We start from the raw sequence: 24105 nt of genomic DNA on the forward strand, positions 1-24105 counted from the left end.
AGTACATCTCTCCCTGAGCTGTGTTTATGAGGTTCACCTGAATGCAAATGAATGAAAGGGGGTCATTTCCACCCACAGTCACATCCTTCCATATAAAGCCGGTGTTACATCATATTTCACAATGCTGCTGCTGTATAAAATCTTGAGCTCTCAAAAGACATATTATGATTGTCTTTTCTGTTTTTTTCTTTTTTCTTTTGGTGCAAACATCATGTACTCATGAAAAACTCACAATTTTCTTTACTTTCAGAACCAGAGTCACAGTCCATTCTTGAACTAGAACACTTGTGCGATATGCTTATGGGTACCTGAACATTTCAGGACTGAGCCACATTTAACTTAAAACATCACTACTGGAAAGTTTGTTTCTGCTTGTTGTGTTATGTCTATTCTCAATGCATCATGATGTCTGCTCCTGCACTTGTGACACTACGGCAAATGCTGTTTCAGTTTTATTTTATATTGACACACTTGAAGCCTGAATCATGAAAATACGAATAAATCATCAGAATGAACACAGCGCACTATTGCAAGCCTTATATGTAGACTCTTTAGCAAACTTTTATTTTAAGGAATGATATGGTTCCTTAAGATCTAGATTTAAATTGTCACACCTCACAAACATGTGGACATGGGAGGAAGAGTGCATGTATAATGGGAAAAGGATGTTGAAGATGGAGCTGCCAGGCAGGAGGAAAAGAGAAAGATCACAGAAAGGATTTGTGGATGTAGTGAAGGAGGACATGCAGGGGATTGGTGTGCCAGAAGAGGATGCTAGGGTTAGACTGAAATGGAAGCAGATGATGTGCAGTGGTGACCCCTGTGGCAGCCTGAAGAAAAAGAAGAAGAAGAAGACATGTCTTACATGTGTATAGATATAAATACAAACAAAACTGGCGAGGCTGTCTTGGCTCATAAAGAGATATACACCATAAATACCACAGAGTTCACCGAGTTTGTATCAGTGAAAATTCATGCATTTTAAAGCGGTGTTTTCATGTCAATATTATAAGCTTATTATAGTAACTCAACTGATAATTGATCAGCGGATTATTAGAGAGATTTCTGTTTGATGACGTGCTTTATGTCCATGGATGAAATATTACCTTTTTTAATCTTGATTTCATCTGGCTGAATAGATTTAGGATTAATTTTTAAAGTACTTCTTCAGGGTTTTTTTTGTCTTTTTAGTCAGCATGTCCTCTAGCTCAGCACACGCAGGCTACATTTGTTGAATGTGCTAGGAGGGGGGGGTTGGGATTGAAAACATGGTCATTGACCGTTTGCCTTTTATTGATAACAGATACCTGGTGCGGCTGCAAGTCGTTGCACACACCATTGTCCAACAAGGTCGCAAAGTTTAAATAAACATCTTTCATTGTTTTCCACCCCTCTCCTCTTTACACCTGTTTTCTTCCTTGTTTCTGTTCCCTCTATGCAGGAGACAGTAGAGTATGCCTTCCTCATCATTTTCACAATAGAGACATTTCTGAAGATTATTGCCTACGGTCTGGTGATGCACCAAAACTCCTACGTCAGAAACGGCTGGAACATGCTGGACTTTGTCATTGTCATTGTGGGGTGAGTTTACAGGTAGCACATAATGCAGGATATACGTACAAATACACATTTGCATACGCACACAATTCTTTTTACATAAGAAACCAATCATGCGCACATCTTCTACGCTCTCTTCCATGTACTTGAAAAAAGATGGTATAACACATATTTGTGCATTTGCGCAACTTAGCCCAACATCTGGCCTTCCGCTCTCTCAATCAAAAATGAATCATGACCTTTTAAATTCTGTCCTGTATCACTACAATAGTGATGTTTTGAGCACATGCACCAAAGTGCACACTCATACACGCACAAAGACACGAATATATGGCTTTGTATAGAGTGACGGTTTATCAGTAGACCACCTGGCTCCTGTGGGACTTCAATGTAAACTGTGATGAGGTGTGAAAAACTAAAGGTAAATATCCATAGACATATGTAAAGAGCACACACATAAACCATGCACACTTGCACAGGCAGGTGCTTGAACAGAGAGACAAGAACAAAGAGGACTCACGGCTTTGTTCATTGCTTTCTGACTCTTTTGCTTTTATCTTTTTCTGCTCTGTTTTCATCACATTGCCATTACTGCTTCTTCCCTTACATGCCTCTGCCTCACTTTCTCTATATTTTATCTCCCTCTCTCTCCCCCTCTCTCATCTCCAGGTTGTTCAGTGTGGTTCTGGAGATGATAACCAAAGATGCAGATTCTGGTGGTCAGTCTGGAGGCAAACCTGGAGGGTTTGACGTCAAGGCCCTCCGAGCCTTTCGCGTGCTACGACCCCTTCGCCTTGTCTCTGGAGTTCCCAGTGAGTAAACATAAAAATGTGGAATAAATGTACATGTTTTACGCCCTTAAGTCCAAACCAATTAATCTTCTCTTTATTTAAGCGCCCTATGAACTCACACAGGAGTTCTCAGCTAATTTCACAGTGACTGGGTTGAGATGAGTGTAGATAATGTATGCTTGGATGCACGTGATCCTGTCATGGCACTGAAACACACAATGGAAGTAGAAAAAACCCCAAAATCTCACAAAACACAATGGAAATATATTTGGGGAGAAAATAATGGGACTAAACAGCTGCTGAAATTACAGAAATCAAAACATGTGAAGGATTGCTCTGAGACACATTAAAAAGAAGCGGAGGATTCATCGGTGTAGTGAGGGACAGATAGATACGTGTTTGCTATTGGAACCAGATGTTCACACCCACATAGTCTTGAGAAATGGGTGTACCCAGCAAACATAAAATACTGTATCCTCAAAAGCTGGATTGGTGTCACTTGCACATAATTAAAACACTAAAGACACAACAGATCACATGTTGACATGAGTCATGGACTCTGAGTAAGGAAGGAAACATCTGGCTTGTTATTGGTGCACATTTCAAAAGCCAGCATCTGTGTGCACGGGACACTTTTGTGATACACACATTAATGCGTACCGGTTTTGGAGCAAAGTATGGTATGCAGATGAAAAACGCTGTGCACATATGGGATGTGAAGAGTATGGCACTATAGTAATGGAATCTACATAATAGGATACGGAGGCAAGCATGGCCACGTCCCAACTTCCTACTGGCATAAAATTCAATGAAAAATTTAAAAAACAGTAGATTTGTTTGAACTATTTTCTCCTAAATGCATGACTACGGCGTGTTATTAGTCTAAATTATCATTAGGTGTGTTTAGTGAAAATGATCTGTTCTGAGTTAGCATGGTTCCACCTGCTCCAACTATTCATTTTATTCCACTTATCCAGTTTAGGGTCACAGTTGGGCTGGAGCCTATTCCAGCTGTTACAGGGCGAGAGGTGGGGTACACAGCTGACAGAGCCTCAGAGCCTTTCATGTGCTGTTAGCATAAGTTAGCGTTTGCACTAGGGACATTTTCTTATTTCTTATTATAAGACACCTTTAACACATCTTCTTTTGTGCTTACCTAGCTTTGTCATCCAGTCTTATGAGTAGCCCAATTTTTCAGTGATTTCAAAGTTGTGTTTTATTACAATATGGAACTTATTGAATTAGGGGACCATGTATTTCACATTAACATTGTGTTGATATTTTCAGCCTGTTATGTTTTATTCAACCCGGTGTTTTGTGTGAAAAACACTTCTTTGCTGTCCCCAGGTTCTCTCTGTTATGTTATTAGATTTCTATTCCAGCTCAGCTGAATTGTCTCTGCAAAGACAGTCACTATGGCAACCTTAAAACACCCAAGTAAAGGGTATTTCAAGCAGCTGGAGTGTTTCTGGTCATTTGTCCTTGAGGCAAAACAGCAGTTCTCATATGTTTTAAATGCATTTGAAGGTAATTAACTGGCTTTTATTAGTCAGCATGGCCAAATATCAACTACTCTATGTTTTTCTCTGCAAACAAAGGTGACAGGTAAACATGGGCAGGATGCAGTTGAGAAGTAGGACATGGTGACCCTGACCGAGTCTGTTGTTTCTGGTGTCGTTATCGCATCAGCATTTGTAATAACAAGCCGTTAGAACTGCTATCAGATAATTATTTAAAATTCATTCAGTAATATTTAAATGCTTGTTTTTGATATAAAGCGCCTTGAGGCGACTGTTGTTGTGATTTGGCGCTATATAAATGAAATTGAATTGAACTGATATTGAATTAAAAGTTTTTAGTCATTCAGGATGGCAGGGATTATGCAGGAATAAATAAAACATCCTTAAGGAGTTTCACTGGATGCTTGTTAAAGTTTTTATGTAAGCAAGCAAGCTACCCAAAAATGTGTGATTATGCACTGAGATGTTGTAATCTTGATAGTATTGTTAACAAGGAAAAAAGAGCCATAAAATGAATCACAACATGCAGGAACGAGGTTTCTTATAGTAGCTGTATGAAAAGCACAAGACTAGCAAAAAAAAATAAAGATATGTAAGTCAGTTACCCTACCATAGGTACTACATAGTACTTTGTAATATCACACAAATGATACATGTGTCTTTTGTCCTGTCTCCCTCCCCTCATGGCAGCAAACAGCTGCTCCTTCCTGAGACTGGTTCTGTTGGAGGGTTCTTCCTGTTAAATGGGAGCTTTTCCTTCCCACTGTCACCAAGTGCTTGCTCATAGGGGGGTCGTCTGATTGTTGAGCTTTTCTCTGAATTATTATAAGATTTTTATCTTACAATATAAAGGTGATATTAAGATGACTGTTGTTGTGATTTGGCTTTATATAAAATAAAAATGACTTGAACTGAAAATAAAAAGACCTTAAATTATATATTCTTTAGTCTTTATTTGGCTTATTGATCTCAATAATCCGCCTGTTTATGAAACAGCTCAAAACTTCTTTTAGTGGCCAAGGTAGGATGTGGGTAAAAGAATGATGGACTATTACAAAGTAGCAAGTGTATAAATTTTGATAAAGCACTATCTCACTGTCTCGCTAAGTGAAATATTCACTGTGTTGTATTAAACACTTTAAAATTTAATCACGGTGCTAGCAACAGTAAAGCAGCATGACCTGTGCTTTGACTTGCTAACTTTACTGTCTGCTATACCCACTCCAACCTTTTATTGACGTCCAGGCTGGGCCTACTGGAACATTTCTGTAGTCATTTCTGGAACTGTTATCACTAACTATTTAGTGAGGTTTTTGTTAGTTTGTGCTGTTGGGTTATTTGAGTATTGTATTCCTTCCACTGCCCTCCAAAGACACTTGACTGTTAGCAGTGCAAAGGTAGTTTACCAAAATAAAAATAAGATGGTTGGTTAAACATTAGCTCTTAGAAGTTTGTGTAGGTCCTATCATATTACCCAGTTTCTTTATCATTCATTATATACTTTTTTCCTTCAGTGTTTCTGTTTTCAGCACACATTTGACCTTAAATCAACACATGCCCTAATGTGTCTACATTCTTTGAGTTGCCATAGCAACGTAGCATTTGCTAGGTCTGAGGAAAAAAGTACCTCTGGGACAGATGAAGATGCATTGAGTTTCAGTTCTATACTGAAACTGAGTTTAACGTTTGTCTTGTCTTTGCAGTCTGATTTAGCTGGGATGTTTCAACCCGTTAGCTAGTAAAGCAGAGGATCTTTTGCTAGCTTTCATTCCTATCCACTGATATAATTAGACTTTTGTAAGAAATTGTGCATTTTTACAAATGTGTACATTTGCACTAATGTGAATACAGTGTTTGTGTGCAAGTTTCTGTATACCTATGTATTGTATAGCAAAACATACAGTAGGTTGCCTACGTGCCAGTTGCTAGCTAAACAAACTTTGACTGGAAAAGTGATTTTTTTTTTTAAGCGTTTAGAGATTTTGTTCTGTAGCTGGTTATCAAAAAGAAATAAATGTAAACTCTTTTTATTAATCCAATAAAGTCTTGATGGTTAAATACAGTTCCACCTTCTTAATAAATTTGCAGGCTTTGTATTTTTTTGGACTGTTTGTCAAACAAAACGATCACTAACCCCACATTAGGAACTTCATCTTTCATTATTTCTTGTATTTTATTTATTGAAAATGCCTTAATACTGAGAAAATACTATAAGACAAATTGATAATGAAAATAAAAGTTATTTGCAGCTCTCACATTTATGTCTGTTTATTTTATATTTCCAAGATAGATTCTTTTAAGAATATTTAGTGAATAATAGGAAGAGACTCATGTTCATTTAGATGCAATGTTGTGGTATCAGTACGGATTTCAGCTGATTACTTTTTACAGTACCTTTCAACATCAAATGCCATGATTTACCATGTAAAGGGTTACCATTAGTGTTTGTTGGAGTCGTATTCATTATTTACAGTCTAATTAGGCCTTAATATTTTGGTCCTTTGTTTGCTTTCTTGCATAATCATTGTTATCATGGGCATTATATGATTGATAATCATATCATGGCTTGGTTAAATGATTGGGTAAATAATTTGTGTTTTTGTCTTTTTGCATCTGTCCCAATTCCCGCAGAGTAAAACTGATGCTTCTTCTGACTGACTTTAGCTTCTTTATATTTTTGCAGGTTTACAGGTGGTTTTAAATTCCATTATTAAAGCCATGGTTCCCTTGCTTCACATCGCTCTGCTGGTCCTCTTTGTCATTATTATCTATGCCATCATTGGCCTGGAGCTTTTTATTGGCAAAATGCATGCCACCTGTTACATGACAGAAACAGGTAAGGTATCTTCCTTTCTTGTCTGCTACTACACGTCTGCTTCACTTTCTACAGACACCTGTTAAAAGAGGGATTTGTACTCCATAATGTAATGTAAACAGGCATACACGTCACCTTAGAACAGACTCAGGATTCAATCCCTGTCCCTGAAAATGAATGGACACATGTACCTATGTGAATGGTGACAAGCCACTGAAAACAGGGCAGAACAGCAGATGGTGGATTAAATCCAGTGATTAAATGACTAATATCTAGCTATTATGTAAACATGCTTGACCTTTGCTTTACCATTACTCTTTGATGTCAGTGTATCAGAAAAAAAGGGACATGTTGATGGACATTAGCACATATGTACACAAAGACACATACATAAAACCACAGTTATAGTCTAAAATGGCTGACTGACGGGATTGAAGCAGCTTAAGTAACAGGGATTTGCTGCATTACGACAACTGTTATTGTGGCGTGTCACTCTCCCTCTCATACACCTTTCACGTAATCTCGCCTTCTTTCTCTCCCTTTCTTGCTTTCATCTGTTCTGTTTGCCTGGTGACTTCAGGAGAAGCACAGTAGGGTAAAGTCGAGAGGTCGCGACAGAGCAGGATTGAATCTCGCTTTAATCAAAGCCACTGTGTGTTCACCAGCCCTGAAAAATAGCATTTAGCATGTGGTTTTTTTTAGGTTTTTGGATAGGTCAGAGGGGCATGCATCCAAAAAAGGAAGAGGCCACATGTTTGAATTTGTGTGTGTAGAAGCACTGTGGTTATTTGATTAAAAAGGTGGAAAGTTTAACATGTGGGCTAATCTACAGTGAGTGAACTGTAAGCGTGGGGTGCTGGGGCAAACTGTAATTAATGTTAGTGTATAGCATAATTTTCTGCATTGCTCCTATGATGATGGAATAATGTCAGAATACTGAACAGTGAAATTTTAAAGTGTGACACAGAGGAATGCATGAATGGCTCTATGGATTCCTGATACCTATTTTATCATGGATATAGCTTAAACTTAACTTTATTATTATCTTTGCATGAAGTAATAATCCAATCATAATGTCAGAATCAAAGAAAATACAGTGATGGGGAACTCTTAAAAATAATGCTGGAGGAAAAAAACTCCACATTCTTGAAAATAGATAGATTATAACACACTAAGAATGAAGATGCAACATGAGATTTAAACTTGGACAAAGAACATACGTGAAATGATGTGACAAATAATTGAACAAGTTTTGCCTGGATGATCTAAAGTCGCTTTCATGTTGTTTCCATGTTGATTTACCTGTTTGTCTTTGTATCTCCAGGTGCCCTCGCAGAGGAAGAGCCGGCGCCATGTGCAATATCAGGGCATGGGCGTCATTGCCTTCTCAATGGTACAGTTTGCCGGGAGGGCTGGCAAGGCCCCAACAATGGCATCACCAACTTTGACAACTTTTTGTTTGCCATGCTCACTGTGTTCCAGTGCATCACCATGGAAGGCTGGACTGACGTTCTCTACTGGGTAAACCCAAATTTACAATGCTACTTGAAAATATAGTGCTGTGCAAAAGTCTTGAGCCACCCTGCATTTATTTATATGTTGTTTCCAGGGAGCCAGACTTTCTTGCAATTTATTAAGTGGTCTTGAGCAATAGTTCTCCAGGATTTCTCATGGTGTAGGATGTTGACTTTGGATACTGGCTGCTTTTCCAGTCATTATTCAGTCCACTCTTTGTACCTGGCTATTTTCAGTAGAATGTTATTTGTGTTTTTTAAGCTACTTAATGCTGACCTATGAATCATTCAGACATAAATAAAGACACATAGCTTCCTGGAAGAACCAGTGTTGTGTTAACATATTTAGACAACTAAGAGCCAATTTTAAATCTTATCTTTAGGGACTTTGTTACTAGCAGCCTATTGGGAAAAATGGTTTGTTTAGATTAATATACAAAAATACCAAATATTAGACAGTTTGACAGGCATAGTATTTGGAAAACAACAAAATGATTCCCAAAGTGCTATTAGCTGAAAACCTGGCATACATTGGCATGGTGTGTCTTGGTGAAACTGAACCGATCAACAGTATCTGAAAGTCATGTTCTTAAGAACAGGAAACAATCCTGTCACAGGACCTGAGAGATGCATCTGGCCTTTCACTTGATCCATCTACTGTTCCATTACTTAAGAATGGGAAACTTATAGAAAAGGCTGAGGTAACCCAAGTTACACAAGAAGACTGAAAATCAGTAACATCTCTTATGAAGTGCAAAATAATCATCAATATGCACTGAGGAGGTCAGGAAAGAGTGTCTACAGCCATTTGTAAAACATGGTGGAGGCTCTGTTATGGTTTGTGGATCTTGTCGAAATTGATGGAATTTTCAAGACAGAAAACTACCATCGGAGTTTTATGCAGGATGCAATTGCATCTGGAAAGCGTGCGACTGGAACTGGATTTTTTTTGTTTTAGCATGATAGTGATCCCAAACACACTGCAAATTCAATACAAGCATATCTGGATAGGAAAACACTATCAGTCATGGATCCCCAAAGCCCAAACCTCAACATTACTGAAACAGTGTTGGATCATCTTGACAGAGAACAGAAAAAAACGACAGGCAACATCCAACAAAGAGCTCTAAATGTCCTTCAAGGAGCCTGGAGAGCTATTCCTGCACACTAGTGAAATATATTACAAGAAAGCTGCCTAAGAGAGGTCAGGCGGCGTTGAAGAATAAAGATACCAAATACTGATTTCCAACTTTGTTAGAATTCCACAAACTCTATTTGTGCCTTATATCCTTATATAAGTTGTTTTTTATAGCTCCTAACAAAAAAAGGGGATTCGCATGACAAACTATTGTTATATAGACAATGGAGCTATTGCTTAACAATGGAACATTAGTTACAAATGTGACAAAAGCAGTAAGACACCATTCAGAACCATGATTTTTCATGCAGGTTTGACCCCAGCAACACTTTTCCAAGCAAACTCATTTAAGCCTTTGTTTTTTTCTCTCTGTTTTGCAAATCCATGCTTTATGTGATTTTTTTTTTGTTGTTGTTGTTATTTTCTAAAAAAGTTTTCACAGCTAGAGTGTGCAACCCATTTTTAAAGGCTAACCTGAAACCCCCGGCTTCATATTAACACAAATCACCAACAGCTTTTAATTAGCCAAAATACTCAGCACTGATGATGAGTTTTCCTCACAATACACCCACGCCCTTTTATTGATGGAGACCCTCATCTATGAAATAATGAACCTCTTCACCTCCTTCTCGTTCGTCTTCTCAGACTCTCTCTCTCTGTCCCACACACTTTCATGCATGTATGTGTTACCATGGCAATCCCATGCTAATACTGCTGTTAAAGTGGTGGAAGGAAGGAGATTCAGCAAACCTAAAAGATGGAAAAAGAGATCATGGCAGGATAGATACGCAGATGTATAAATTAAAACTGACCTTGAGCCTTTCGTACTGATATAAGCCAAGTATAAATTTTTCTTCGGGGTGGGCGGTTCTGCGGCTGGAGGCAGGCACATCAGTGGGATTTTTTTCTTTAACGGGAAAATGACTATCAAAATAGAAGTGTAAACTGTAAACATTTACACTGACTGAGCAAAGAAAAGTGCCTACTGTGAAATGAGAGCTGTGTGAAATGTGATTATGAAAAAAGGGCAAACTTTTAGGTCCTGGTGTTGCCAGCAGCTCAGCTAAGAGGCACGTTGGATTTAGTGCGGTCATTTGGCACAGCCTCATTACTAACACTAATACAAGTACTCACTGTCATTCATAACTGACCCAGTTGTCTCTCACGTGGTTCCCTCTAGTGGTCACCCGTCCTGCTGCAGTTTTAGCTGCCGTTGAGTGACAAACCTCTTTCCTGCTCAAGGGATACTGTGGGCTTTGCACCTCCATGAGTTAATGATTTTTTTAAAATTAGAATTCAGTTTTTATTTCGAATAATTTAATCTATGTAAGCTGTAAGAATAACATTGCCATGTCTGAATTTAGAGTTAATTCAGTTAAATGTTCCTATTATCTCTTTCTGTGTAGATGAATGATGCAATGGGCTTTGAGCTGCCGTGGGTCTACTTTGTCAGCCTCGTCATCTTTGGATCCTTCTTTGTTCTTAACCTGGTTTTGGGTGTGCTGAGTGGGTATGTTTCATGTTTCTGTTTTGAATTGTTGTTTTAATAAAATGCCCTGTTGTGGGTGCTGAGAGTCTACTTGAAAGGAACATGCAATTTACAGTATGCGTGTAATATATCTATAAAACATATTCATAGATGGGGTATTTTGCTCATTTTGGTAATAATATAAAAATGTGATGCTGCGTGTGAATTCCACAAATAAGTTTAACCCTGCACATTTAACAAATGATAAGAAATTGTTTGTTGAGGTTATTAAGTTATCAGTTTTAGTGCAGCCTTAGTTTTAAGACTGCAGAGCGCTGCCATTCTGTACAGTGTTACGGTGACCCACGTTTGACATTATGCTTTCCCCTCTATAGAGAGTTCTCCAAAGAGCGAGAAAAGGCCAAGGCTCGAGGTGATTTCCAGAAGCTGCGTGAGAAGCAGCAGTTAGAAGAAGACCTGAAGGGCTACTTGGACTGGATCACCCAGGCAGAGGACATCGACCCTGAGAACGAGGAGGAGGGAGATGAGGAGGGCAAGCGTAACCGTGAGTTACCTGGATTTAATGTTTTTTTTTCTCTACTCTTGTCCAGCACTCTTGTCCAGCAGGCAAACAAAGAATGCAAACAGAACTGTGACTTACAAAGCCTTAACTTCTTCTGCCCTGAGATAATGCTGCACATTTCTTTGCCACTAAAACTGTTACAAGAGGAAGGAGAGACGGTCAATCTGTTATGCATCTAACTGGCAGTTCTCATGATCCTTTGCTTACTTTGACTTGAATGCGGCTCATTGTGGGAACATGACGTTGTTTTGAGACAGCTGCTTCCTTGCAATAATTTCTGACTTGGCATTTGATTAGTACAGTAAGTGAGGGGTGACTGCTTCTGTTTATTTGTGTTGACAAGGAGCACAAGGACTGAATTAGAATGAGGAAGCTCAGGCAGGGATTGCTTGAAGCATCTAAGATTTCACTAAAAATTGTATGATAATGCACCGAATGCGATCTAATACATGAATGTAAATCTTTTGTGAGTTCCTACATTTCTGCAAACATACTGTATGACCTACAACAATGACTCCTGAAGCCCCTGGTGGGCCACAAAGGTACTGCAAGTAGGCCTCAGTAATAACAGAAATTGATTAGTTTGAATACTCACAGGTTTGTACAGTTAAATTTTTATATACATGTATTTTTTTATATAAAAAATGAATTTAATTTGGTAATAGGAGATAGCTAGTTTGTGATATTACAAATTTTTCTGACACAAATTAATCAATCTAGATAAGGTTGTTTATGTTTTTTGAACACAAATTTAAAGGAACTATATCGCTTTCTCTTGTGTTTTGATTAGATTTAAGATGGATGGGCCCGTTGGGATTTTCTGGTTCTTAAGTGGGCGGCAGCAGTCCTGACTTTGGGGATGGCTGACTTACAACATGATCATGACAAGAAAGCCTAGTGTAACAAATGTGGGAAGATCAGTGTTTTCAGCTGCTCTCAGTCATTCATAGCACAGCAGAGAATGATTAAGCTATGACAGCCTCATAATTCCTTTAAGAAAATTAGAATAAAAAAACTTTGCTTTCAAATAGAAATGTGTTCTGCAACAATACGCTTCTTAACATCCACCTCCACCTCTGACACAGTTAAATACCTACATTTTTGCCTTTGTGTACGCAGTACGAATATCTCAGCCAGACATATTATGTGCCTTATAACCGCTGAATATTATCTTCCACATAATTAGTGTTAAATCACTACAGCAGTGAATCACAGCCTCTGAATTACCACCTACTTTTCAGATACGTTCACTTATAACAGTTTTGACCATTCATGGGTCTCTCCAGCCGGTCAGAGTAAACACCAGCGTTAGTTTAATCCATAACAAATGTAATGGAATCCTTATTACATGGACGTAATGCTTATATTAGCGTTCACTTAATCCTCACATTTATATACAACTGGTGGTATAAACACCCATCTTTGGCATGCTGGAGGATTTTATCTATGAAATCATAACCACTGTAGCAGTGCAGTTTGTGTGCTGCACTACACTTTCACACATGCGTGTCGTGAAATTAAATCTCTAGAATTTTCTTTGATGTGTCTTCAGATTTTCACAGCGCTGCACGTTCAATACCATGGCAAAAGCTGTGTGTTTTTCTTTGCTGTATTTCAATGTTTATATGGGTTGTAAATAAAAATGCATATAAATACTAGAGATGGCACGATACCACTTTTTTATGTCCGATACCGATACCGATATCATAAATTTGGATATCTGCCGATACCGATATGAATCCGATATAGTGTTTTTTAATCAACAAAACTGTTTTTTAAAATATCTTGCTGCATTTTGCAAGTCTGCAAGTTCATACTCAAGTTTAAAACAACAACTACACTAAAGCTATTCTGTTATACCTGTATGCAAAAAAAATATTTCATAGTTCAGCAATACTGATCAATCTAATAAACTTAGACCTACACCATCCTCCCTATTCTGGTATTTTAAAGAGTACTTAGCGTAAATATTAAGCAACCTAACTAATAGGGTTCCAACTCCCAGCAACAACAAAAATAAATAAATAAAAAATAGGGAACCACCCCTCACGCGCCACCTCATGATGCTTAATCGACGTAATCAACCTTAATTTGATGCAGTGTGAAAAAAAATGCACAGAAATCAATTATTTTTCAAGAAATATTAAATAGATTCAACATCTTTCTTCAACAAAATTGCAGACTGCACAGATGGTACCTTCCCAAAGGAAAATGTACTATAGCTTACTAGGGTATATATATTAGACTTAATAGTCACTATATACAGTAATTGACTTCTATTCATTTTACATCAAATTAAAACTTTGGGTGTCAGATAATTATTTATTAAAAGCTAGACATTTTAAATGAGAATAAGAAAGAAAAGTATGTCTTTGTGCCCCCTTTTCCCAGTTAATGCCCTATCGGCCCCCCTGGCTAAACTTTGCTAGATCCGCCCCTGCACAGTTACCAGCCGTCAGCTACATAGAAAAAGATCCTGGTGTAGAAAGTAATATTAAATAAATTGTAACAACAGCTTATCAAGCTTAAACGTGCTGCTGTTGTTCAGCCGCTGGTTTGCTCTTTCTGGCGCAAAGTGGACCAAAAACAAACAAGAGAGACTCACGACAGAAAAGCCGATCAGCTGATCATTAGCAGTTTCACGATTGAAGTAGCAGCCGGAGAGCGAGAGGCAGTCGCTTGTTAAGCTTAACGCAGGAATGCTTTACATTCAGAGATGGACTTACACACTTGCTTTACTTCTCTCGGGGATAACTTTGTCGGAGATGAAATGCCAGGTTGCTAGCGAAGCTCCAAATGCTATCCAGACCACCGACAGGTCCCGCATGCCACAGCTGCTCTATCACGTGATGCATACTGCTCCGACGTTCTGAGGCGAGTTACGGAGTGTTGCAAGTTTTGTGAGGTGCTTTCGTGATATTTAATGGATCGGATTACATTTTTTATTTTTCTCCGATATCCGATCCAGTAATTTAGGTCAGTATCGGACCGATACCGATACGTAATATCGGATCGGTCCATCTCTAATAAATACTGTATTTTACTTTTATCTGGATTCCAAAAACTTAACTATTTCAGCTAATGTGATCTAACGCAACATATTGTGGATGGACTGTAACCATAATGTAATTCAGCTCCACGTTTGCCGTAATAAACAGGATTTTAACGTTGCTGGTTAGATTTGGTTACATTTGTAGACAATGTTACTTGGTTGCAGTAGCAATGACACAGAAAAAATACTGACAAGTAGTAACAAAAATATATTTTTCATTACAGGCACGCCCTGGAAAAATATTTAGCTGTAAGTTTTTCAGATTCAGAAAAAGCAGGAGTATCTGCGTAATTCTTAGATTTTAATAAAGAAGGCAAACAAAAAACAGGCAAACTTGATTTGCAGATTGACATTTGTATTCATGTGTATTTAGGCACTGTGACTGGTGGAGAAGCCAGTATGAACAACTTGAACAGTTAGTTCTGGTTTCTGACATTTGCTGTATATGGAATAAGTCGAATGAGCCATTAAATAATCTAATAGTCCAAAGTTGATGAACAGGAGAAATTTGGGCTTTTTTTTTTTACATATGACATAGCATCCTGCCATCAGAGAGAGATGAATTTCCTTAGTTGTTTGCTCTACCTTAAACATTTACCTTTTTTGTGTGTTTATTTAATCATAGTATTTCTAATGTCTGGTATGAAAATTGGATGGCGCAGCGGCTCCGTGATTCTATTAACTGACAGTAGGAAGGCCATTTAAAATTATGTGTTGAATTCAGGGTTTTTCTTTTGTTATTTTGCAACAAATGTTGGGACTGAAGCTTGTGTCATTAGTAATTATACCATAATCCATCTGGATGTGCAGGGAAAAAATGTGGGCGTAACTGACATGAAAATGCATCTGACCCGAGTTATAGCTAGACTGCCTCGTAACCATTCACAGAGCAGTCAGTGCGAATGTACCTGTCAGTTTTTATGTTCACCAGTAGTTGCCTTGCTTTTAGCCCTGCTGTCGATGTTATAGATGACGACGGACTAACTTTACTTCCTTGCAGTGTGTGTGCGCCTTCTAAAAACTGTCTGTAGACTGCTGTTAATACCTGTTTCACCCTTCTCTTCCCTTCGTTTCTTTACATCATTTTCTCTCTTTACCCACAATTGTTCTCTTCTCTGCTTTCTTCTACTCTTTTCCAAAGTCGTGTTTAATGTTGATTGTTTCTAGTGTTACAGTGTATTATATAGTTACTCTGTCCAGAATTTACAGAGCTAATGTTACAGCATGCAGTCTAACAGATAGTTGATTTTTATTGCTTTGTTTAATTTGTTTTTGCTTCATGTACTCAGCGGGACACTTTATAGTCATGGACAATCTTATGATGACACATTTAAAAAACGAATGTCCTTGACTGTCTTATTTATTTGCTGATATTAATACTAATACAAGTACATAATTTATGAGCTGATATATATCATAATTATGCCTTTATGTTCATCATGTTGTCTCTCTAAATGGTCTGATGTCTTCAAATCTACAAATTACTGTGAATTCCTCCTTATTTGGTCTTTTTACTCCTTACTGCCAGTCACTTTTGCCCAAGGAGCAATGATGAATTAATTATTACACACACAATTCATGCATAAATAAATGTAGTTAGTGTATTATTATTAGTAGTTAATCCACTAAATATAATTCAAGAATGTCCTGTATACTTTTCTGGACACGGTAGCTGTGCCAGTAGCTTGTATTGCAGCTGTCTCTTGCTGTACGTTCCTCTCTCTCTTGTTGTGCTGTGTACTGACTCACTGCTTCCTCTGCTGTCTGGCTGTATGATCTGCATGTTGATAACACCAAGGGGTCACGCTGGCTGACCTTACTGAGAAGAAGAAAGGAAAGTTTGGCTGGTTCACTCAGTCCACAGAGACACAGGGTAAATGTGTGTGCGCGCGAGTGTCTGAAAGTCTGAATTTCCCCACACATCTTCACCAGGACGGTTCATCACCTGCATGTGCTTTGCTTATGCTTTGTGTGTGCTCTCGTATTTAAACACCCTTTCCTTTATTAGTCTGTTTCTGATCCTTACCATCTTCAACGCATACATGTTATTCTATTACTGCACTGGCATAACAGGACAGTCCAACTTCCAGTAAAATGCTTTAAAGATTTTGAATTTTACACCACATGAAAGGAAGGGAAAAAGAAAATGGAGTTTGACCCGTTTAGAGCAGTTTAGAGAAAAATTATATATTTTTATTTAACTGAAGAATTAGTAACACTGATATTCCTAATACCACCCACACACCACATTGAACATTGTTTTACATACATATGTGTGTGGGCGCATGTGAATGTAAGCCTAATTCACAATGCATACTTTAGTAAGTATAAAACCATCAAGATAACAACAATAAGCCTCACTTAAAATGATAAATATCCTGTGAAACTCTAAAAATATATGGCATTGCAAATAAATAATTTTATTAGTATATGCACCAACAAGCCTTAACTTTAAAATATATAACATAATTGAAAATGAGCTCCCTTAAAGTACTTAAAATGTAAATGTTGGCATTTTGTTGCCCAAAAATGTACTTACATGTATAATATGCGAGTGTTAAATGTCAGCAAAATTTATTTAGCTCATATTTACTGTATTGCCATGTAAGTATAGGGTATATTTATCTAATATTAATGTTGTTAGTTAATATTATAACTAGATTTTCAGTATTTTGGGTCAGAAGAAAAATACCTTAGCTACAAAATTATTAAAATTTAGTTCTAATCAACATCACCTATATGTTGTAAAATAAATTGTAAATTGAAGTTTTGTAAATAGTTATTTTAATGTTTACCATGAAAGTAAAACTGCAAAAAAATATACTTGTATATATTATAATGAGTAATAAATTAGTTATTACTCATTATTATTGTTAATAGTTATTTTTATTTTAATAGATTTAAGTGTATTTTTCTACAAAATAACTTTATTGTAATACATTGCTTATGTTATAATAGGTGATAAGAGAATCTAATTATTACTTTGATTTATTTACAAAGAATTATAGACATTAGTTTAAACTTTCCAATAACCATTAAGATATAACAGTTATCTAACAACACAGATAATTATCATACGCAACTGTAAAAACCAATTATTAGCACATTAGTGTACATTATGAATTATAATTTAATCTCTTAATAAACAATAACTTACCATTTTTTAATGATGACTGAGGGAAAACATAGAATTTTATCTAGGACTGCCACATGGTTTTCTCATCATCATTATCATAATAATGGCATCTTCATCATCATCATCATCATCATCATCATCATCATCATATTGAGTCACGTTTTCAATTGCAACTATATTTTGTGCATGTACAGTAAATGTGAATTCTAATGTGTATACGCATGACATACCTGGACAATAATAATTGATGCATTTGACTGCAGTGTTCATCTGAACACTGCAGTCAATGGTATTTCAAACCTCACCATGGAAAATGGATTTCCAGTTCCAGTCCAATAAATAATAATCTATCAAATTTAGTTTGACTCTGGACTGGCAGCATGTATTCACTGTTACTAGATCTGTGCAAAAACCTTGAGCTTCATCTTTTTGCAGTGCTCACAAGCATTACAGCTGGTTTCACACTGTGAAACTCCAACATCCAGGGGTCAAACTTTGTCAGGCAGTCACTCCAGCATTTTTATCTGACACTTGCAGATTTTGCTGTTTCATTTAAAAAAAAAATTTCTGGTGGTTTGGCTTGGCCTTCCTAATAAAAAAAAAGAGATCAATGGAGTCCATGTTAAATAATCACAAGCTGAAATCTGAACTCAAGATTATAATCTATTGTTTTACTGTAACGACTGATTAGAGTGTTTATTTGGGCTTTGTTTGTTCAGATTTTAAAATAAGTCACATTTATTTTGAAGGATATTTTATCACTCGAGAACCAAGCCAAATCAAAAATGCATGGATATCAATAAGAGAATCAGTCATAACATAACAGAAAGCCTGTGTAATAAACTTTTTCCATTAACGTGTCTTTACGTGTGTGTATTTGTATGTGTGTGTGTGCGACATGACAGCGAGCATACCCACAAGTGAGACAGAATCAGTGACCACAGACAATCACAACGGAGAGGAAGACAAATCACCATGCTGTGGTCCACTGTGGTGAGTGCTGTATATGTTACTCAACACATTACACGTTTCACTCTAAAATTTTATTGACAGCTTAGGCTGTCTGGTAATTGACAGTCAGTAATATTAAAACTCGTTTGATTGGATTGCAGAGTGCACATTTGAACATTCTGTTACATTTAATTAAAAGTTGCTTCTTTTTATTCTCCCCAGTCAAAAAATTACTAAATCAAAGTGCAGGTTGGTACCCCGTTGTGGTGCTGCATGGTAGCTTTGTTCATCATTTACTGGACTTGTCTCATCTTGCATGGTTGATTATGGCATCATGTTTTAATTGTTCAGGCCGCTGATGTTATCATCTGTGGTTTTTTCCCCCTAAATGTAATCATTGTGTTTATGCACCTGAAACCTACCCTCTTTTCCTCCTAATCAACCTTTTCCCCTTTGGAATCATAATGAAGTTGCTTTTATTGTATTTCACCAATCAAATAATCCAATAAATAGCAATACAAAAAGCAAAAACCTAAACATGTGACACTCATCGCCTACAGCCGTCAGTGGCGTCGATGGAACCGTTTCTGCCGCAGGAAGTGTCGCGCAGCTGTGAAATCGGTGACCTTTTATTGGCTCGTCATCATCTTGGTGTTCCTCAACACTCTTACTATCTCGTCTGAGCACTACAACCAGCCAGACTGGCTGACTGAAGTACAGGGTATGTGCTTTGCTCTGTTTGTTCCACGCTATCCTAAAACGTGCATTTAGACGTTTTTATCCCGCTTTTTTCTCCAGATGTTGCCAACAAAGTTCTTCTGGCCTTGTTCACCTTGGAGATGCTGGTGAAAATGTACAGCTTGGGATTGCAGGCCTACTTTGTATCCCTGTTTAACCGCTTTGACTGTTTCGTGGTGTGTGGCGGCATCGTAGAGACCATCCTGGTGGAGTTAGCGATCATGTCTCCTTTGGGTATCTCTGTATTGCGCTGCGTACGCCTCCTTCGAATCTTCAAAGTCACACGGTGAGCAATTCCCGCACTAATACTACTACTGACAATGACAATAATATTAATAATACTAATGTTTATATAGCACCTTTATTAACAAGGTTTGTGCTGAACTGAACATAATTCAAAGAAAAAAAAAAAGTCAAATTTAAAAAAGTCACACAAAAGATGAGAATTCAAAAGTGCATGAGGTCTATGAAATGTCCCCTAATTACATTTAAAAACATAACATTTAAATATATTATAATATATTCATATATAGGTTCCAGCGCCCCAGCGACCCTGAAAAATATAGGCAGAAGAGAATGGATACATGGATGAATAATAATCTATTTAATACAGGCATCAGACCAGCAAACCTCCACTGGCACAGCCTGTTACAGACATGACCAGTAATCCATCAATGGGAATGTCTGAGATTTCTATTTAACACAGAGCAAAGACAAAACTATTAAATCTTAAAAAAAACAAAACAACAGAAAGTCATGTGATCTCTGGACGTAAGATGTTTAAAACCCCATCTTTTGATTCAAATATGGGGTTTTAAAATTTGTTTTTATATAATTTTTCATTTGGAGTGCATTGTAGTTTTTTTAAATTCCGTTTTCAGACTTATACACGTGAGCTTAGAGTGCAACTAACGTAAGCAACATTTAATCTCTCACTGACAGAAAAAAAGCCTTTTATTTTGTATAAAATGTATCACTTGTATGAAGCTCAGAAAATAAGGAAGTGCTTTCTCCCCGATTATTGCCAAAAGTGATCTGTTACATGAGAACACGTGAAAGATCTCGCTGTAAATCTTTCACATAAGGCTGATGACACTTATTTCAAACAAACCGAAGGATTCAGGCATCTGTGAGCATATTAACTGACTACAGCATGTCTGATACCAGCTGGCTAAGTTGAGCGTATTGACAAGACATAATCCCTTATTGTTTGTTTCTTCCTCAGTCACTGGGCATCTCTCAGTAACCTGGTGGCCTCTCTCCTCAACTCCATGAAGTCCATCGCATCCCTGTTGCTGCTGCTTTTCCTCTTTATCATTATCTTTTCCCTGCTTGGCATGCAGCTTTTTGGGGGAAAGTTTAACTTTGATGAAACTGTGACTAAAAGAAGCACTTTCGATAACTTCCCCCAGGCCCTTCTCACTGTTTTCCAGGTATCTGTTTGATTTCATTGTTTCATTCAAAATTAAAGCTCGCTGTGAGCTAATTCAATGCTAATCTGTCAAAGAGTCTGTTTGTTGAGGTGCGATTTGCAAGAATCACAACATCCAATCTAAGTGTCTGCAGTGAGACAATAAATACAGTTTAAATTATTGTCTGGGCAAACAGAATAATTTTGGCGTCCTCTGCTCTACATTGTGTTCACCAGATCTTGACAGGAGAAGACTGGAACACAGTAATGTATGATGGCATCATGGCATACGGTGGTCCTGCCTCCTCTGGAATGGTCGTCTGCATTTACTTCATCATCCTCTTCATTTGTGGAAACTGTATCCTACTGCCTGCGAAGTGTGCACACATCCGTGTGAAAAAGTTGTTTTTAATCGGGGTGTTTAGTGTTTTCTCTTTAACTCAAATGATCAGACATCCTGCTAAATGTTTTCTTGGCCATCGCCGTTGACAACCTGGCAGATGCAGAGAGCCTCAACACAGCGCAGAAAGAGGAGGAAGAGGCAAAGAAGAGGAAGAATAGTGCCAGGTGAAGCTGTTTAATATTTTATATTTGAAGGTCTAGTGTTGAAGTCTTTTGTCACAGTCACTTAAAAAAAAAAAAGCGTTGTAAATCAGACCTTTTCATCTGTGCCCAACAGGGATGCAAGCGCTGATAAGAAGAGATGTGACATAGCAGAAAGCAAAGATGGCGAGACCAAGGTAAAAAAAAATCAGGATTTACATTATATTATCAAACTGCAGACATGCATATGTTAAATGGCAGCACTGAGTTTATTAAAATCTCTCTTAAACCTGAATGATGAAGGTGCCGCTGGAGGGCTTGCAAGAGGAAAACAAAGAGTTGTATCCTTCCAGTGAGTCTCCAGGTAAACTGACTTGTTTTAACTGAGCAATACACATACAGTATACACACACACACACACACACACACACACACACACACACACACACACACACATATATATATATATATATATATATATATATATATATATATATATATATATATATATATATATATATACATACATACATACATACATACATACATGCATACATCGTACAAACATACACACATAGACACAGACACTGTGAGCACTTTGAAGTCAAACACAACACAGCAGTTAGTGGAAGGGTGATTTGTTGATCAAATCAATTAAATAAACACTGTATTTTTGTACATATATTATTGTGCAGTAGATATATTACATGTTGAATGCCGGATTTTGAATCTTCAGTTCATAAGTGTATCTTCTGTATGCTGGGATTTACAGTTAAAAATAATCTTGTATGTGAATTTTAAGTGATCTTTTAACTGAAATTCTTCATAAGGCATGGCAATAAATTGTATATTCAATGAAAAAATAGCAAAATGCGTAAAAATTAAAAGAAACATTTAAAAATTTGACTAAAACAAAACTTTGGCACCCATGTAAATTTGACATGCTTTGAGGATTTTCATGCTAGGATCATATCAGAAGGACTGTTTTAATATTTTCCAGTGTGTGATGATGGTACCGACAATGACGAGCTCCCAGAAGTCCCGTCTGGGCCTCGGCCTCAGCGACTTTCTGAACTCACCATCAAAGAAAAGATTCCACCCATCCCCGAAGGCAGCGCCTTCTTCATTTTCAGCAGCACAAATCCGTGAGCCTCGTATATCAGACATATCAACACATAGGAGCATTAACCAGTCTAACTGCTCAGTGTGACAGATGTATTTGTAGACACTAAAAGAGTTCAAGCAGTCCCTCTCTTTACTGCTTTCTACTCTCTTTTTGTAGGTTTCGTGTATTCTGCCATAAGCTGATCAACCATCAGATCTTCACCAACCTCATCCTGGTCTTCATCATGCTCAGCTCTGTCTCACTGGCTGCCGAAGACCCCATCCGCAACTTCTCTGCTCGCAATATCGTATGTAAACAACCAATGAGTCTGGAAACTGTTTCACTTTTTTACACGTCACAGTCGGAGTTCAGCTGTAATTTTGTAAATTATGTATTACCACATTTCATTTACTACGTTCCATTTTAATCTCCTGGTGTTGAAAATGTGCATTAAACACCCATCATTAAAGTTATAAGTAAAACGCATATTTTAACAAATCTAAAATTTTCCTTAAAAAATAACAAGTGACATATGAAATGACTGATTTGGCAATAACAGATTTTACAACTACTGCTATTTATTATTATGTTATTATGTTATTTAACCTTGTCTGTTTCTCACACAATTCATAAGATATTCTTAAAAGATAATTCAAAATGTCTTAAATTTGAGGAATTTTTGGCTCTGAAATTAAATGCAGTTGGGTAAAAAATAAAGTTTTTAGAGGACTCTTGTTTACCTGAAAAAACTAAGTACAGCCTTACTGCTTACATAGGAATTAAGAGGGTAAGTAGCAGCAAGATGCTGCTAATCAAATGCACTTGATTAACTGTACATTAGCAAGTGTGAGCGCCTCTATAAAAGCAGAAGTTTTCTGGTCTGAAGCAATCAAATGTGTCTAAACACAATCCCATAGTCTTGCCAGGGGTGAACGTTTCAGCAGATTCTCCCTAAATTCAAACTGAGCATGCTCAGAGAAACTACACAAAATCTCTACAGGCCTCAGGTAGCATGTTAAATGTTAAAGTTCATGACAGCACAATTAGAAAAAGACTGAACAGGTACGGCTTATTTGGAAAGGTTACCAGGAGAAAACTTTTCTGAAAAGAACCTGGCAACACAGCTTTGGTTTGCAAAGCTCCATCTGAACAAACCACAAGATTTCTGGAACACTCTATTCTAGAGTCAAATGTGACATATGTCAGCTAAAGCTTTGTCGAGACTGGGTCATGCAGCAGGACAGCGATCCAAGCACAGCAGCAGATCTGTAACAGAATGCCTGCAAAAGAAGCGAATCAAAGTGCCGTGATGACCCAAAGTCCAGGCCTCATTTTAATTTAAATGTTGTGCCGGGACCTTAAGACAGCTGTGCATAAAACCTCAAGAAACTGGAGCAGTGATGTAGTGATGTAGAGCAGAACAAAATTATTCCTCATGGTGATGTGACAGACTGATAATCCAGTCATACAGGAAGCAGTTACTTCAAGTTATTGCAGTAAAGGTGGTTCAACAAGTTACTGAATGAAAGTGTGTACTTAGTTTTTCAGAGGTCTGCATGGAGTCCCATCAAAAATTTATTTTCCACATGATTGTATCATCGTGTTAAACTGCCCACGAGCTGTGATTACATACATTTTCAGTGCAGACTTTAGAAGCAGATAGTTCAGCAGGCTTCCCTTTGTGTCTGCAGCTACAGCATGTCACTGTAAGGAGTTTTAAATAGTCTGTTTGTGTTCACTCTGTACCAGTGCTGATTGCACTGGCACAACATGGCTTCTTCCA

General features: G+C 37.5%; 1 protein-coding gene across 8 annotated transcripts in view; it reads left to right on the forward strand.

Moving 5' to 3' along the window:
- Positions 1–24105, forward strand: part of cacna1db (calcium channel, voltage-dependent, L type, alpha 1D subunit, b) — a 92266-nt gene that overhangs the window by 32247 nt on the left and 35914 nt on the right. For 5 of the 8 annotated variants that reach the window (XM_082519627.1, XM_082519628.1, XM_082519630.1 and 2 more), the window contains exons 4-21: positions 1442–1581; positions 2227–2369; positions 6552–6704; positions 8008–8204; positions 10742–10845; positions 11199–11368; positions 16237–16311; positions 18480–18567; positions 18748–18774; positions 19086–19246; positions 19324–19549; positions 20489–20696; positions 20912–21032; positions 21127–21241; positions 21354–21414; positions 21521–21581; positions 22218–22362; positions 22500–22629. In XM_082519627.1, coding sequence (XP_082375753.1) covers positions 1442–1581; positions 2227–2369; positions 6552–6704; positions 8008–8204; positions 10742–10845; positions 11199–11368; positions 16237–16311; positions 18480–18567; positions 18748–18774; positions 19086–19246; positions 19324–19549; positions 20489–20696; positions 20912–21032; positions 21127–21241; positions 21354–21414; positions 21521–21581; positions 22218–22362; positions 22500–22629 — 2325 coding nt within the window. The remainder of the gene's footprint in view (positions 1–1441; positions 1582–2226; positions 2370–6551; positions 6705–8007; positions 8205–10741; positions 10846–11198; positions 11369–16236; positions 16312–18479; positions 18568–18747; positions 18775–19085; positions 19247–19323; positions 19550–20488; positions 20697–20911; positions 21033–21126; positions 21242–21353; positions 21415–21520; positions 21582–22217; positions 22363–22499; positions 22630–24105) is intronic. The other 3 variants (XM_082519632.1, XM_082519634.1, XM_082519633.1) reach the window with 1 other exon arrangement.

Source organism: Aulonocara stuartgranti (assembly GCF_965226115.1).
Source record: "Aulonocara stuartgranti genome assembly, chromosome: 20".
Classification (NCBI taxonomy): domain Eukaryota; kingdom Metazoa; phylum Chordata; class Actinopteri; order Cichliformes; family Cichlidae; genus Aulonocara; species Aulonocara stuartgranti.